Source organism: Osmerus eperlanus, chromosome 6 (genome assembly GCF_963692335.1).
Source record: "Osmerus eperlanus chromosome 6, fOsmEpe2.1, whole genome shotgun sequence".
NCBI classification, from domain to species: Eukaryota; Metazoa; Chordata; class Actinopteri; order Osmeriformes; family Osmeridae; genus Osmerus; species Osmerus eperlanus.
This window is the reverse complement of record NC_085023.1, coordinates 3,363,292-3,377,123: the sequence shown is the minus strand read 5'-3', so window position 1 is coordinate 3,377,123 and position 13,832 is coordinate 3,363,292. Positions and strand designations below refer to the sequence as shown.

Genomic DNA, 13,832 nt, shown 5'->3' with positions numbered 1-13,832 from the left:
TGGACAGGGCTGTAGATGGACAGGGCTGTAGGTGGACAGGGCTGTAGGTGGACAGGGTTGTAGGTGGACAGTGTTGTAGGTGGACAGGGCTGTAGGTGGACAGGGCTGTAGGTGGACAGGGCTGTAGGTGGACAGGGCTGTAGATGGACAGGGCTGTAGGTGTACAGGGCTGTAGGTGGACAGGGCTGTAGGTGTACAGGGCTGTAGGTGGACAGGGCTGTAGGTGGACAGGGCTGTAGGTGGACAGGGCTGTAGGTGGACAGGGCTTTAGGTGGACAGGGCTGTAGATGGACAGGGCTGTAGGTGTACAGGGCTGTAGATGGACAGGGCTGTAGGTGGACAGGGCTGTAGGTGGACAGGGTTGTAGGTGGACAGGGTTGTAGGTGGACAGGGCTGTAGATGGACAGGGCTGTAGATGGACAGGGCTGTAGGTGGACAGGGCTGTAGGTGGACAGGGCTGTAGGTGGACAGGGCTGTAGATGGACAGGGCTGTAGATGGACAGGGCTGTAGGTGGACAGGGCTGTAGGTGGACAGGGCTGTAGGTGGACAGGGCTGTAGATGGACAGGGCTGTAGGTGGACAGGGCTGTAGATGGACAGGGCTGTAGGTGGACAGGGCTGTAGGTGGACAGGGCTGTAGGTGGACAGGGCTGTAGGTGGACAGGGTTGTAGGTGGACAGGGCTGTAGATGGACAGGGCTGTAGATGGACAGGGCTGTAGGTGGACAGGGCTGTAGGTGGACAGGGCTGTAGGTGGACAGGGCTGTAGATGGACAGGGCTGTAGATGGACAGGGCTGTAGGTGGACAGGGCTGTAGGTGGACAGGGCTGTAGGTGGACAGGGCTGTAGATGGACAGGGCTGTAGGTGGACAGGGCTGTAGATGGACAGGGCTGTAGATGGACAGGGCTGTAGGTGGACAGGGCTGTAGATGGACAGGGCTGTAGGTGGAATTTGAATGCAGTGGAGCAGTGTTGCGGTCCGGGGTTTGTTGACCGCTAACGAGGCCAGGAGGGAGAGTCGGAGAAGGTCAAACTAGCGACAGGAACCTCCCAGGTAGAGAGGGTTTGCAGGCGGATGGAAACATTTTTTTGCTCTGTCCTATCGTCATAATAATGCTATATGTTAGTTTAGATGATGACATTGTTGCACTGCGTCTGGTACATACAGAGCATTCTTGGGCTTTAACACTGTTCTCTTCTGGTCCTTGGTTACCTGCCAGTAGCGGAGATAACGTGGGTGCGTGGGTGCGGGTGCCCTCGGGCCCCGTGTCAATTAGGGGCCCCTCAAACGCCGGCGATCGTGTGTCACTTGTCAAGAACAGGGGCCCTCGCCAAGTGACATTGCAGATTAGTAGCTGAAAGAAGCTAATTCCTGCATGAACTAATTTGGTAAAAATCCAGCTCTTCTTATCAAACGTAAGTCATTTGACTCATGGTTACAATGGTAAATCGTGTGTTCACATCGTACTTCTCATCATCTGATTGAGCGCACTTGGCCTGTTCAGCACCATCGTTGTCCATCAGCTGTCGCTGTCTGTGGTGTTGTAACATTCTTTACCTACTTGACAGGCAAACTTTTTTCTTTGTTCGTCAATACAAACTTGGCAAAAGTTTGGTCGCTTTTCTTTGTGTTTTATTTGACATATAGGCTTACTTGGCTCAACAAGTGACACATAACATGCATTCATCAGATATTTTTGCATTTTTTTTTATGTTTTAATTTTAAAATGACTTGGTAACAGAGGGCCCTGTGATGAAGCTCCGCCCCCACTGTACTGAGAGTCTAGCTCCACCTCCACTGTACAGAGAGTCTAGCTCCACCTCCACTGTACAGAGTCTAGCTCCACCCCCACTCTACTGAGAGTCTAGCTCCACCTCCACTGTACTGAGAGTCTAGCTCCACCTCCACTGTACAGAGTCTAGCTCCACCTCCACTGTACAGAGTCTAGCTCCACCTCCACTGTACAGAGTCTAGCTCCACCTCCACTGTACTGAGAGTCTAGCTCCACCTCCACTGTACTGAGAGTCTAGCTCCACCTCCACTGTACAGAGTCTACCTCCACCCCCACTGTACTGAGAGTCTAGCTCCACCTCCACTGTACAGAGTCTAGCTCCACCCCCACTGTACTGAGAGTCTAGCTCCACCCCCACTGTACTGAGAGTCTAGCTCCACCTCCACTGTACAGAGTCTAGCTCCACCCCCACTGTACTGAGAGTCTAGCTCCACCCCCACTGTACTGAGAGTCTAGCTCCACCTCCACTGTACAGAGTCTAGCTCCACCCCCACTGTACTGAGAGTCTAGCTCCACCCCCACTGTACTGAGAGTCTAGCTCCACCTCCACTGTACTGAGAGTCTAGCTCCACCCCCACTGTACTGAGAGTCTAGCTCCACCTCCACTGTACTGAGAGTCTAGCTCCACCTCCACTGTACAGAGTCTAGCTCCACCTCCACTGTACTGAGAGTCTAGCTCCACCTCCACTGTACAGAGTCTAGCTCCACCTCCACTGTACTGAGAGTCTAGCTCCACCCCCACTGTACAGAGTCTAGCTCCACCTCCACTGTACTGAGTCTAGCTCCACCTCCACTGTACAGAGTGAGTCTAGCTCCACCTCCACTGTACAGAGAGTCTAGCTCCACCTCCACTGTACAGAGAGTCTAGCTCCACCCCCACTGTACAGAGTCTAGCTCCACCTCCACTGTACAGAGTCTAGCTCCACCCCCACTGTACTGAGAGTCTAGCTCCACCTCCACTGTACAGAGTCTAGCTCCACCTCCACTGTACTGAGAGTCTAGCTCCACCTCCACTGTACAGAGAGTCTAGCTCCACCCCCACTGTACAGAGAGTCTAGCTCCACCCCCACTGTACAGAGAGTCTAGCTCCACCTCCACTGTACAGAGAGTCTAGCTCCACCTCCACTGTACTGAGAGTCTAGCTCCACCTCCACTGTACAGAGTCTAGCTCCACCTCCACTGTACTGAGAGTCTAGCTCCACCTCCACTGTACAGAGAGTCTAGCTCCACCCCCACTGTACAGAGAGTCTAGCTCCACCCCCACTGTACTGAGAGTCTAGCTCCACCTCCACTGTACTGAGAGTCTAGCTCCACCTCCACTGTACAGAGTCTAGCTCCACCCCTGTTACCTCCTGTCTTGTATATCAGGCATGCAAACTCCTCACCTTTAGATGAAACCAAAATGGGTAACCTACGTGATTCGTGCAGATCCGATGAGAAAAAAAACCATTGGGGGGGGTGTGTGTCGTGGCCGTGTGCTTCGCAACTTTACAACTGGCTCCCGAAACCAGTCGTCACTCCTAATGTCTAAACCTCACAGCCAATCAGAGGCAGTGTGGGGAGAGGTTTATTTCAAACTCTTCAACACTGAGCAGTGTGTCGACCAACTGAACTGAAGTTGAACACTGCCGAACTTCAGAACAAAATGCCCGTCGGAAAGCAAGCTTAAGGTTTTCTCTCAAAGTGCACCAGATCTATGCGTTTAACTTTAACATTTAATACATGTCCTTCCAGGGCAGCATGCCCCCGGACCTCCCTAGAGGGTCGGGGGTTCGCCGTATCCTTCTCACCTTTTTTACCCCTGACCTGTTTGCATACCTGGTATATACTCTACTATATACACCATGTGTATGTTGCTTTGGATGAAAAGCTCTAAAGGAAGGAAATGGTGCAAAACAATGTCAACATGGGTTCTGCATTATCACAGCACTCATACTCCTGGCTCAACACACATCCTTACACTAAAGGATGCTCCTTCCTGTCTTCGTGCCTTCCAGCCTTCCTTCCTTCCTGCCTTCCTTCATTCTTTCATTCAAACTTGTAAGTTCACTGGTTGATTTCCTGTCTCTCGTCTGTAGGGCGTTTGTTCCACTGGAGGCTCCACCCAGCCAGAACTCCACCCAGTGGGAGAAGGTCCAGTACCTGTTTGAAGAACTGGGGAGCAGCCGTACGTACTCTCACACACACACACACACACTCACACACACACACACACTCACACACACACACACTAACACACATCCACACACACACTCACACACACACACACACACTAACACACATCCACACACACACTAACACACATCCACACACACACTCACACACACACACACACACACACACTCACACACACACACACTAACACACGCTCACACACACACACACTAACACACATCCACACACATACTCACTCACACACACACACACACACAGACAGACAGCGTGTCTGTGTGTGTGTTCTTGACATTTTGTTGTTGCCACATGTTCCGGACAATACTGACTGTCGTTCCGTATGTTGTTTTTGAATTGTGTTGTTAATGTATGGTTGTCTGTTGTTGTGCCTCTTGCTTTGGCAATACGGTTGTAATGAGAGAGAGGAGAGAGAGGAGAGAGAGGAGAGAGAGGAGAGAGAGAGAGAGAGAGAGAGAGAGAGAGAGAGAGAGAGAGAGAGAGAGAGGGAGGGCGAGGGCGATTAATTTATCACATGAATGAATGAATGTGTGAGGAAGGATGCTCAGGCCAGATTCTAAGCCTGCAAGGGGGGGGGTTCTGAGATGGGCTTTCCCTCCTCCTCTCCTCTCTTTTCCTCTCCTCCTGCCCCACCCTGGCCTCCGGGTCTACACTGCTGGGCTTTTTAGGACGAGGAAGTCCCCCCTCCCCTCTCTCCAGATGGGGGGTTAATTGAGCGGCTAGGAGGCACTGCCCTGCAGACCTCTCCTCCTGGCCTCTGAGCTCTGGTGGAGCATCTGTTTTCTGTCCTACCTGGAGCTCTGCAGGAGCAAGAGGCCCCCCTCCTGCCCCCAGTCCCCAGCCCGGAACCTCTCTGCTGGGGACTGGGCCTGGCTGGACCAGCCCTCTCTGGTCCTGACTAGGGGCTGAAGTCTCATGGTTCTCTGTTCTCCTGGTGCAATGACAAGCACTCCTGTCATTTTCAGTCCTGCCTCTCTCTCTCTCCTGCCTCTCTCCTGTCTCTCTCCTGTCTCTCTCCTGTCTCTATCTCCTGTCTCTCTCCTGTCTCTCTCCTGTCTATGTCTCCCGTCTCTCTCCTGTCCCTCTGCTGCTTCTCTCCTGTCTCTCTGCTGCTTCTCTCCTGTCTCTCTGCTGCTTCTCTCCTGTCTCTCTGCTGCTTCTCTCCTGTCTCTGCTGCTTCTCTCCTGTCTCTCTGCTGCTTCTCTCCTGTCTCTCTGCTGCTTCTCTCCTGTCTCTGCTGCTTCTCTCCTGTCTCTCTGCTGCTTCTCTCCTGTCTCTCTGCTGCTTCTCTCCTGTCTCTGCTGCTTCTCTCCTGTCTCTCTGCTGCCTCTCTCCTGTCTCTTTCATGCCTCTCTCCTGTCTCTTTCCTGTCTCTCCTGCCTCTCTCCTGTCTCTCTCCTGTCTCTCTCCTGTCTCTCTCCTGCCTCTCTCCTGCCTCTCTCCTGCCTCTCTCCTGTCTCTCCTGCCTATCTCCTGCCTCTCTCCTCTCTCTCCTGCCTCTCTCCTGTCTATGTCTCCCACCTCTCTCCTGTCCCTCTCCTGTCTCTGCTGCTTCTCTCCTGTCTCTGCTGCTTCTCTCCTGTCTCTCTGCTGCTTCTCTCCTGTCTCTGCTGCTTCTCTCCTGTCTCTGCTGCTTCTCTCCTGTCTCTCTGCTGCCTCTCTCCTGTCTCTCTCATGCCTCTCTCCTGCCTCTGTCCTGTCTCTCTCCTGTCTCTCTCCTGTCTCTCTCCTGCCTCTCTCCTGCCTCTCTCCTGCCTCTCCTGCCTCTCTCCTCTCTCTCCTGCCTCTCTCCTGTCACTCCTGTCTCTCTCTCCTGTCTATCTCTCCCGCCTCTCTCCTGTCTCTCTCATGTCACTCTATTCTGCCTGTCTCTCCTGTCTCTCTCTCTCCTGTCTCTCTCTCTCCTGTCTCTTTCTGTCCTGTCTCTCTCTCCTGTCTCTCTCTCTCCTGTCTCTCTCTGTCCTGTCTCTCTCTCCTGTCTCTCTCTGTCCTGTCTCTCTCTCTGGGCTCTCTTCCATCTCCCCTTCCCTTCTCTGTCCATGCCCTCTGGTCCTGACTAGGGGCTGAAGTCTCATGGTTCTCTGTTCTCCTGGTGCAATGACAAGCACTCCTGTCATTTTCAGTCCTGCCTCTCTCTCTCCTGCCTCTCTCTCTCTTGTCTCTCTCCTGCCTCTCTCTCTCTCCTGCCTCTCTCCTGTCTCTCTCTCCTGCCTCTCTCCCGCCTATCTCCTGTCTCTCTCCTGTCTCTCTGCCTGTCTATGTCTCCTGCCTCTCTCCTGTCCCTCTCCTGTCTCTGCTGCTTCTCTCCTGTCTCTGCTGCTTCTCTCCTGTCTCTGCTGCTTCTCTCCTGTCTCTCTGCTGCTTCTCTCCTGTCTCTGCTGCTTCTCTCCTATCTCTGCTGCTTCTCTCCTGTCTTTCTGCTGCCTCCTGTCTCTCTCCTGTCTCTCTCCTGCCTCTCTCCTGCCTCTCCTGCCTCTCTCCTCTCTCTCCTGCCTCTCTCCCTATCTCTCTCCTGCCTCTCTCCTGTCACTCCTGTCTCTCTCTCCTATCTCTCCCGCCTCTCTCCTGTCTCTCTCATGTCTCTCTATTCTGCCTGTCTCTCTATTCTGCCTGTCTCTCCTGTCTCTCTCTCTCCTGTCTCTCTCTCCTGTCTCTCTCTGTCCTGTCTCTCTCTCCTGTCTCTCTCTGTCCTCTCTCTCTCTCTCCTGTCTCTCTCTGTCCTGTCTCTCTCTCCTGTCTCTCTCTCTCCTGTCTCTCTCTGTCCTGTCTCTCTCTCCTGTCTCTCTCTGTCCTCTCTCTCTCTCTCCTGTCTCTCTCTGTCCTGTCTCTCTCTGTCCTGTCTCTCTCTCTCCTGTCTCTCTGTCATGTCTCTCTCTCTCCTGTCTCTCTCTGTCCTCTCTCTCTCTCTCCTGTCTCTCTCTGTCCTGTCTCTCTCTGTCCTGTCTCTCTCTCCTGTCTCTCTCTCCTGTCTCTCTCTCCTGTCTCTCTGTCCTGTCTCTCTCTCTGGGCTCTCTTCCATCTCCCCTTCCCTTCTCTGTCCATGTCCCTCCCTCCTTTCCCTGTCTCTCCCCTCTGTCTCTCTCGATTACACCCTCTGCAGTGCTGCTTATGTTCCTCACTGTACACCTTCTGACACTCTCCAACACACACACACACACTCTCCAAACCGCTCAGCCCGGAAGACAGAACGACCCCCCAAATCCACTGTAATCCAATGATAGCCTTGAGTAACTTTGTGACTGTGTGTGACAGAGCCAATGTCCTAGGAGGGGTCTTAGCGAGTGTGTGTGTGTGTGTGTGCGCGCGTGGGGGCTTGCAGGCTACTGTACAGCAGCCATTTGAATTAAAGACAAAGCTGTCCACAGTTTTGCAGGAGTGACCATGGCAGTTAGAGAGCACTTGGCTGGCAGCAGCTCATCTGGTCCAGGAACACAGACCATATCCACACACCCCAGAAGGGGTAGACACACACACACATACCTACACATACACACACACACACACAGACACACAGTCACACACGCTCACCCAGACTACCCAGATTAACTAAACAGGGTCAAAGAGGCCGGGGGGACTTCTGAGGTTGTGGCAACTGACACTCTTGTCCTTCATGCACCTCCAAGTCCCCGCACACACACTTACACACACACTTACACACACACTTAAACACACACACACAAACACACACACATACACACACACGCACACACAAACACACGCACACAAACACACTCAAACATCCAAGTCTTAGAATCTAAGACTTAGATGACATATGCCCACACACACAGACATACAGTTAGGTCCATAAGTATTTGGACATTGACACAATTTTCATCATTTTGGCTCTGTATACCACCACAATGGATTTGAAATGAAACAATCAAGATGTGCTTTAAGTGCAGACTTTCAGCTTTAATTTCAGGGTATTTACATCCAAATCAGGTGAACGGTGTAGGAATTACAATACATTTTATATGTGGCCCCCTCCTTTTTAAGGGACCAAAAGTAATTGGACAATTGGCTGCTCAGCTGTTCCATGGCCAGGTGTATGTTATTCCCTCATAAAGGGAGTTCGTTATTTCATTGACAAGGAGCAGATAAAAGGTCTAGAGTTCATTTCAAGTATGGTATTTGTGTTTGGAATCTGCTGCTGTCAACTCTCAATATGAAGTCCAAAGAGCTGTCACCATCAGTGAAGCAAGCCATCGTTAGGCTGAAAAATCAAAACAAACCTATCAGAGATTTAGCAAAAACATTAGGTGTGGCCAAATCAACTGTTTGGTACATTCCTAAAAAGAAAGAACGCACTGGTGAGCTCAGCAACACCAAAAGACCCGGAAGACCACGGAAAACAACTGTGGTGGATGACAGAAGAATTCTTTCCCTGGTGAAGAAAAACCCCTTCACAACAGTTGGCCAGATCAAGAACACTCTCCAGGAGGTAGGCGTATCTGTGTCAAAGTCAACAATTAAGAGAAGACTTCACCAGAGTAAATACAGAGGGTTCACCACAAGATGTAAACCATTGGTGAGTCTCAAAAACAGGAACACCAGATTAGAGTTTGCCAAAAAACATCTAAAAAAGCCTGTACAGTTCTGGAACAACATCCTATGGACAGATGAGACCAAGATCAACTTGTACCAGAATGATGGGAAGAGAAGAGTATGGAGAAGGGAAGGAACTGCTCATGATCCAAAGCATACCACCTCATCAGTGAAGCATGGTGGAGGTAGTGTTATGGCGTGGGCATGTATGGCTGCCAATGGAACTGGTTCCCTTGTATTTATCGATGATGTGACTGCTGACAAAAGCAGTAGGATTAATTCTGAAGTGTTTCGGGCAATATTATCTGCTCAGATTCAGCCAAATGCTTCAGAACTCATAGGACGGCGCTTCACAGTGCAGATGGACAATGACCCGAAGCATACTGCGAAAGCAACCAAAGAGTTTTTTAAGGCAAAGAAGTGGAATGTTCTGCAATGGCCAAGTCAATCACCTAACCTAAATCCAATTGAGCATGCATTTCACTTGCTAAAGACCAAACTGAAGGGAAAATGCCCCAAGAACAAGCAGGAACTGAAGACAGTTGCAGTAGAGGCCTGGCAGAGCATCACCAGGGACGAAACCCAGCGTCTGGTGATGTCTATGGGTTCCAGACTTCAGGCTGTCATTGACTGCAAAGGATTTGCAACCAAGTATTAAAAGTGACAATTAGATTTATGATTATGTTAGTTTGTCCAATTATTTTTGGTCCCTTAAAAAGGGGGGGGCCACATATAAAATGTGTTGTAATTCCTACACCGTTCACCTGATTTGGATGTAAATACCCTGAAATTAAAGCTGAAAGTCTGCACTTAACCCTTGTGCTGCCTTCGGGTCACATGACCCAAAGGTTCATAACGAACCATCGTTGTGTTTACCCAATTTTACCCAATACAAAAACAAATAAAAATAATTTTCTTTTAACCTTTGCAATGTGGGGGGTCTGAGACAGCCCAACGGTTCAAAGAAAATGCTTCACTTTGTTTTTGTATGCGGTGAAGTTGTCGCAATACGACGGTGGGTCACAATGACTGATGGGTCAGAATGACCCGAAGATAACACAAGGGTTAAAGCACATTTTGATTGTTTCATTTCAAATCCATTGTGGTGGTATACAGAGCCAAAATGATGAAAATTGTGTCAATGTCCAAATACTTATGGACCTAACTGTATCACACACACCAAGCCTTAGAGCAGACACACACACACATACACACAAAGCCTTAGGGGAGAGACTGGCTGATGCTCTCTGAATGATAAATGTTCTCCCCCCCCACCGAAAGTAACTGGGGAGTCACGTCCACTGAGCCCTGTCATGGCGTCAGAGGCCCCATGACAGGGCGGGGGGGGGGGGGGGGGGGGCTGACTGGCAGCTACGGAGACGGCAGCAAAGAGGAAGAAAGTCTTGAATTAATTACAGAGTGGAGGGGGGAGGCCTGGCGGGGAATTCACTTGGACACAGGATGGAGAGAGAGGAAGAGGGGCAGGAGAGGCTTGAGCAGGGAGGGATAAAGAGAGCGAGAGACAGGGGGGGAGAGAGATAGAGGGGGGGACAGAGGGGGAGAGGGACAGGGAGAGAGATTGCATGAATCCTCTTTGATATGCCATTTCATGTCAGGATGAACTCACCTGTGATTGGATAATTGGGCTTTGGTGTCAGGTACATGGCAACACATTTCTGTTGCCGTGGATACCTCTGTGAGCGGAGACACATCAACAGACCTGGGTCTGCACTTATCCACCCCCTCATCTCCTCATCCACCCCCTCATCTCCTCATCCACCCCCTCATCTCCTCATCCACCCCTTCATCTCCTCATCCACACCCTCATCTCATCCACCCCCTCATCTCCTCATCCACCCCCTCATCTCCTCATCCATCCCCTCATCTCCTCATCCACCCCCTCATCTCCTCATCCACCCCCTCATCTCCTCATCCACCCCTTCATCTCCTCATCCACACCCTCATCTCATCCACACCCTCATCTCATCCACCCCCCCATCTCCTCATCCACCCCCTCATCTCCTCATCCATCCCCTCATCTCCGCATCCACCCCCTCATCTCCTCATCCATTCCCTCATCTCCTCATCCATCCCCTCATCTCCTCATCCACCCCCTCATCTCCTCATCCACTGCCTCATCTCCTCATCCACCCCCTCATCTCCTCATCCATTCCCTCATCTCCTCTTCCACCCACTCATCCATGCATTCATCTCCTCTTCCACTCCCCCCTCCTCCTCCTCCTCCCCTCCTCTCTGCAGGGCGGAGGCAGTCAGCTTTGAGGCCTCTGTGCTCACTGAATGGTAAAGATCCAGAACTAGAGGGAGACAGAGGGGAGGACTGGGAGAGGGAGGGATAGAGGGATGTGTGTGAGAGAAAGACCCCTCTTTACACTGGCTTTGCTTGTTTCCACTGGACCAAACAAAGCCGGCATGATGCCTCCCTGTGTGTGATGTTAGAGAGCATGGTGGCGTCCTGGAACCAGAGGCCTGACATCAGCGTCCAGAGCGTTGATTCAGCTCTGGGACTACCTGCTGCTGGCTTAATGCCACGACAACGACCCCCCATCCCATGTTCATACCTTTTATACAGAACTGTGTGGCGGCACAATGGAGCCACGTTCCTGCCTGGGTTAAAGGGTCTAGTGACAGAAAGTGTGTGTGTGAGAGAGAGAGAGACAGAGACATAGAGACACAGACACGAGAGAGAGACATGGTCATCAGAGTGTGTGTGAGTGAGAGTGGGAACGAGTGTGTGTGTACCTGCCGGTCCACCTGCCTGAGGGTCCCTATGCTGGGGGAGATAAGGGACTTCTCAGCCTCCCCCCTCCTCCCCAGCAGATAGCAAGTCATCTTCCTCCTGCCTAATCCCCAGAAAATGTCCTCAAGAGCCCCAGCAGAGCGGTTCCATACACCCGTCCGGTCTCTGTCAGGAGTTCCTGAACACAGCGCCTCTCAGGCACAGCACGCTGCTCTCTGTCAGGAGTTCCTGAACACAGCGCCTCTCAGTCACAGCACGCTGGTCTCTGTCAGGAGTTTCTGAACACAGTGCCTCTTAGGCACAGCACGCTGCTCTCTGTCAGGAGTTCCTGAACACAGTGCCTCTCAGGCACAGCACGCTGGTCTCTGTCAGGAGTTCCTGAACACAGCGCCTCTCAGGCACAGCACGCTGGTCTCTGTCAGGAGTTCCTGAACACAGCGCCTCTCAGGCACAGCACGCTGGTCTCTGTCAAGAGTTCCTGAACACAGCGCCTCTCAGGCACAGCACGCTGGTCTCTGTCAGGAGTTCCTGAACACAGCGCTGCTCAGGCACAGCACGCTGGTCTCTGTCAGGAGTTCCTGAACACAGCGCCTCTCAGGCACAGCACGCTGGTCTCTGTCAGGAGTTCCTGAACACAGCGCTGCTCAGGCACAGCGCGCTGGTCTCTGTCAAGAGTTCCTGAACACAGCGCCTCTCAGGCACAGCACGCTGGTCTCTGTCAGGAGTTCCTGAACACAGCGCTGCTCAGGCACAGCACGCTGGTCTCTGTCAGAAGTTCCTGAACACAGCGCCTCTCAGTCACAGCACGCTGGTCTCTGTCAGGCGTTCCTGAACACAGCGCCTCTCAGGCACAGCACGCTGGTCTCTGTCAGGAGTTCCTGAACACAGCGCTGCTCAGGCACAGCACGCTGCTCTCTGTCAGGAGTTCCTGAACACAGTGCCTCTCAGGCACAGCACGCTGCTCTCTGTCAGGAGTTCCTGAACACAGTGCCTCTCAGACACAGCACGCTGCTCTCTGTCAGGCGTTCCTGAACACAGCGCCTCTCAGGCACAGCACGCTGGTCTCTGTCAGAAGTTCCTGAACACAGCGCCTCTCAGGCACAGCACGCTGGTCTCTGTCAGAAGTTCCTGAACACAGCGCCTCTCAGTCACAGCACGCTGGTCTCTGTCAGGCGTTCCTGAACACAGCGCCTCTCAGGCACAGCACGCTGGTCTCTGTCAGGAGTTCCTGAACACAGCGCTGCTCAGGCACAGCACGCTGCTCCCTGTCAGGCGTTCCTGAACACAGTGCCTGTCAGGCACAGCACGCTGCTCTCTGTCAGGCGTTCCTGAACACAGCACCTCTCAGGTGTTGTTTCCTCTCCCACACACAGCCACACCACAAAGCCTCGCGCCTCACAATGGGGGAGTCCCATTCACATGCAAATGCTGCTTCCTCCAGAGCCTCGCGCGTGTGTGTGTGTGTGCTGTGTGTGAACAGGGGCAGATCAGCCGAGCAGGCAGGTCTGGACTGGGACTGAAAAACGGCCTGGGACTTTGAAACGCAGACCGGCCCCCGGCCATGTATTATGTAAGGGATAATGCCCGACGAGGTGTCCAATATCACCTGATAATGGACGATGCGGAGGCGTGAACCGTCCGACGCGCACCTCGAAGGGCATTATCCCGCCTATACCATTGTCACTTGCCAATTTTTTTTTTTTTTACAAACATTAATTTATGTTTTCATGCGTTTTGCAAAAATATCTCACGTTTTTTGACGTTAGCCAACTCTGCCAACTCATATTTTATAGTCCGCTCAGCTCATAGAACCAACACCGGCTTTCCTTTGGCTAAGCTATTAGCCCGAAAGCTAACGTTATGCTAGCAAGATTCAAAGGCAATAACATTGTGTACGGTTGACAAACAGTAAATATAATTTTACTGTATTTTTTTACAAGAAGATTTGCTAGCTAGCCATGTCACTGTCCCAAAATCAATATCAAGATTTTCACGAACAAAGTATTGAGTATATACTAGTTTTAGGCTACAGTACGGCCGCAGCATGTGGAGCGAGTTGAATAGCAAATGGATGTGAGATGACCGCATCAAAGTTGACATATTCTACAAACAGTAATTATAATTTGACAGTATGTTTAACAACAAAACTAGCCAGCTATCGAGCCATGTCATTGTCCCCAAATCAAGATTTAGAGAGGGGGAGAGAGAGGGGCAGAGAGAGAGAGAGAGAGGAAAATAATCCCACGGCAGTTTGACCGGCTGTTCGGGAAATCTCCCAACTCTCCCGACGGCCGGTCCGACCCTGCGAGCAGGTGTATGGTTCATGCTCCTCGTCTCCGGGGCGGGTTCTACTGACGGCGCCGTAGACGGCGCCACGCCTGCTCGTCTCCGTGTCGTCAGTCACAGGGGGCGCTCGTTTGCGCGACCCTGTTCACGAAAAACGGGCGAGGTTCTGAAAGCGGGGAACACAGCGTCAAAGGAAAAAAATAAAATAAAGCCCTTCTGCTAGTGGGGGGGGGGGGGGGGGGGTGGGTGGTTGGGGGAGGGG

General features: G+C 52.0%; 1 protein-coding gene across 1 annotated transcript in view; it reads left to right on the top strand.

Moving 5' to 3' along the window:
- The window catches only part of lmbrd1 (LMBR1 domain containing 1), an 82,246-nt gene that overhangs the window by 22,485 nt on the left and 45,929 nt on the right, over nt 1–13,832 (top strand). Inside the window, exons 7-8 of the mRNA XM_062464478.1 lie at nt 3,870–3,958; nt 12,307–12,401. Of these exons, the coding sequence (XP_062320462.1) occupies nt 3,870–3,958; nt 12,307–12,401 (184 nt within the window). The remainder of the gene's footprint in view (nt 1–3,869; nt 3,959–12,306; nt 12,402–13,832) is intronic.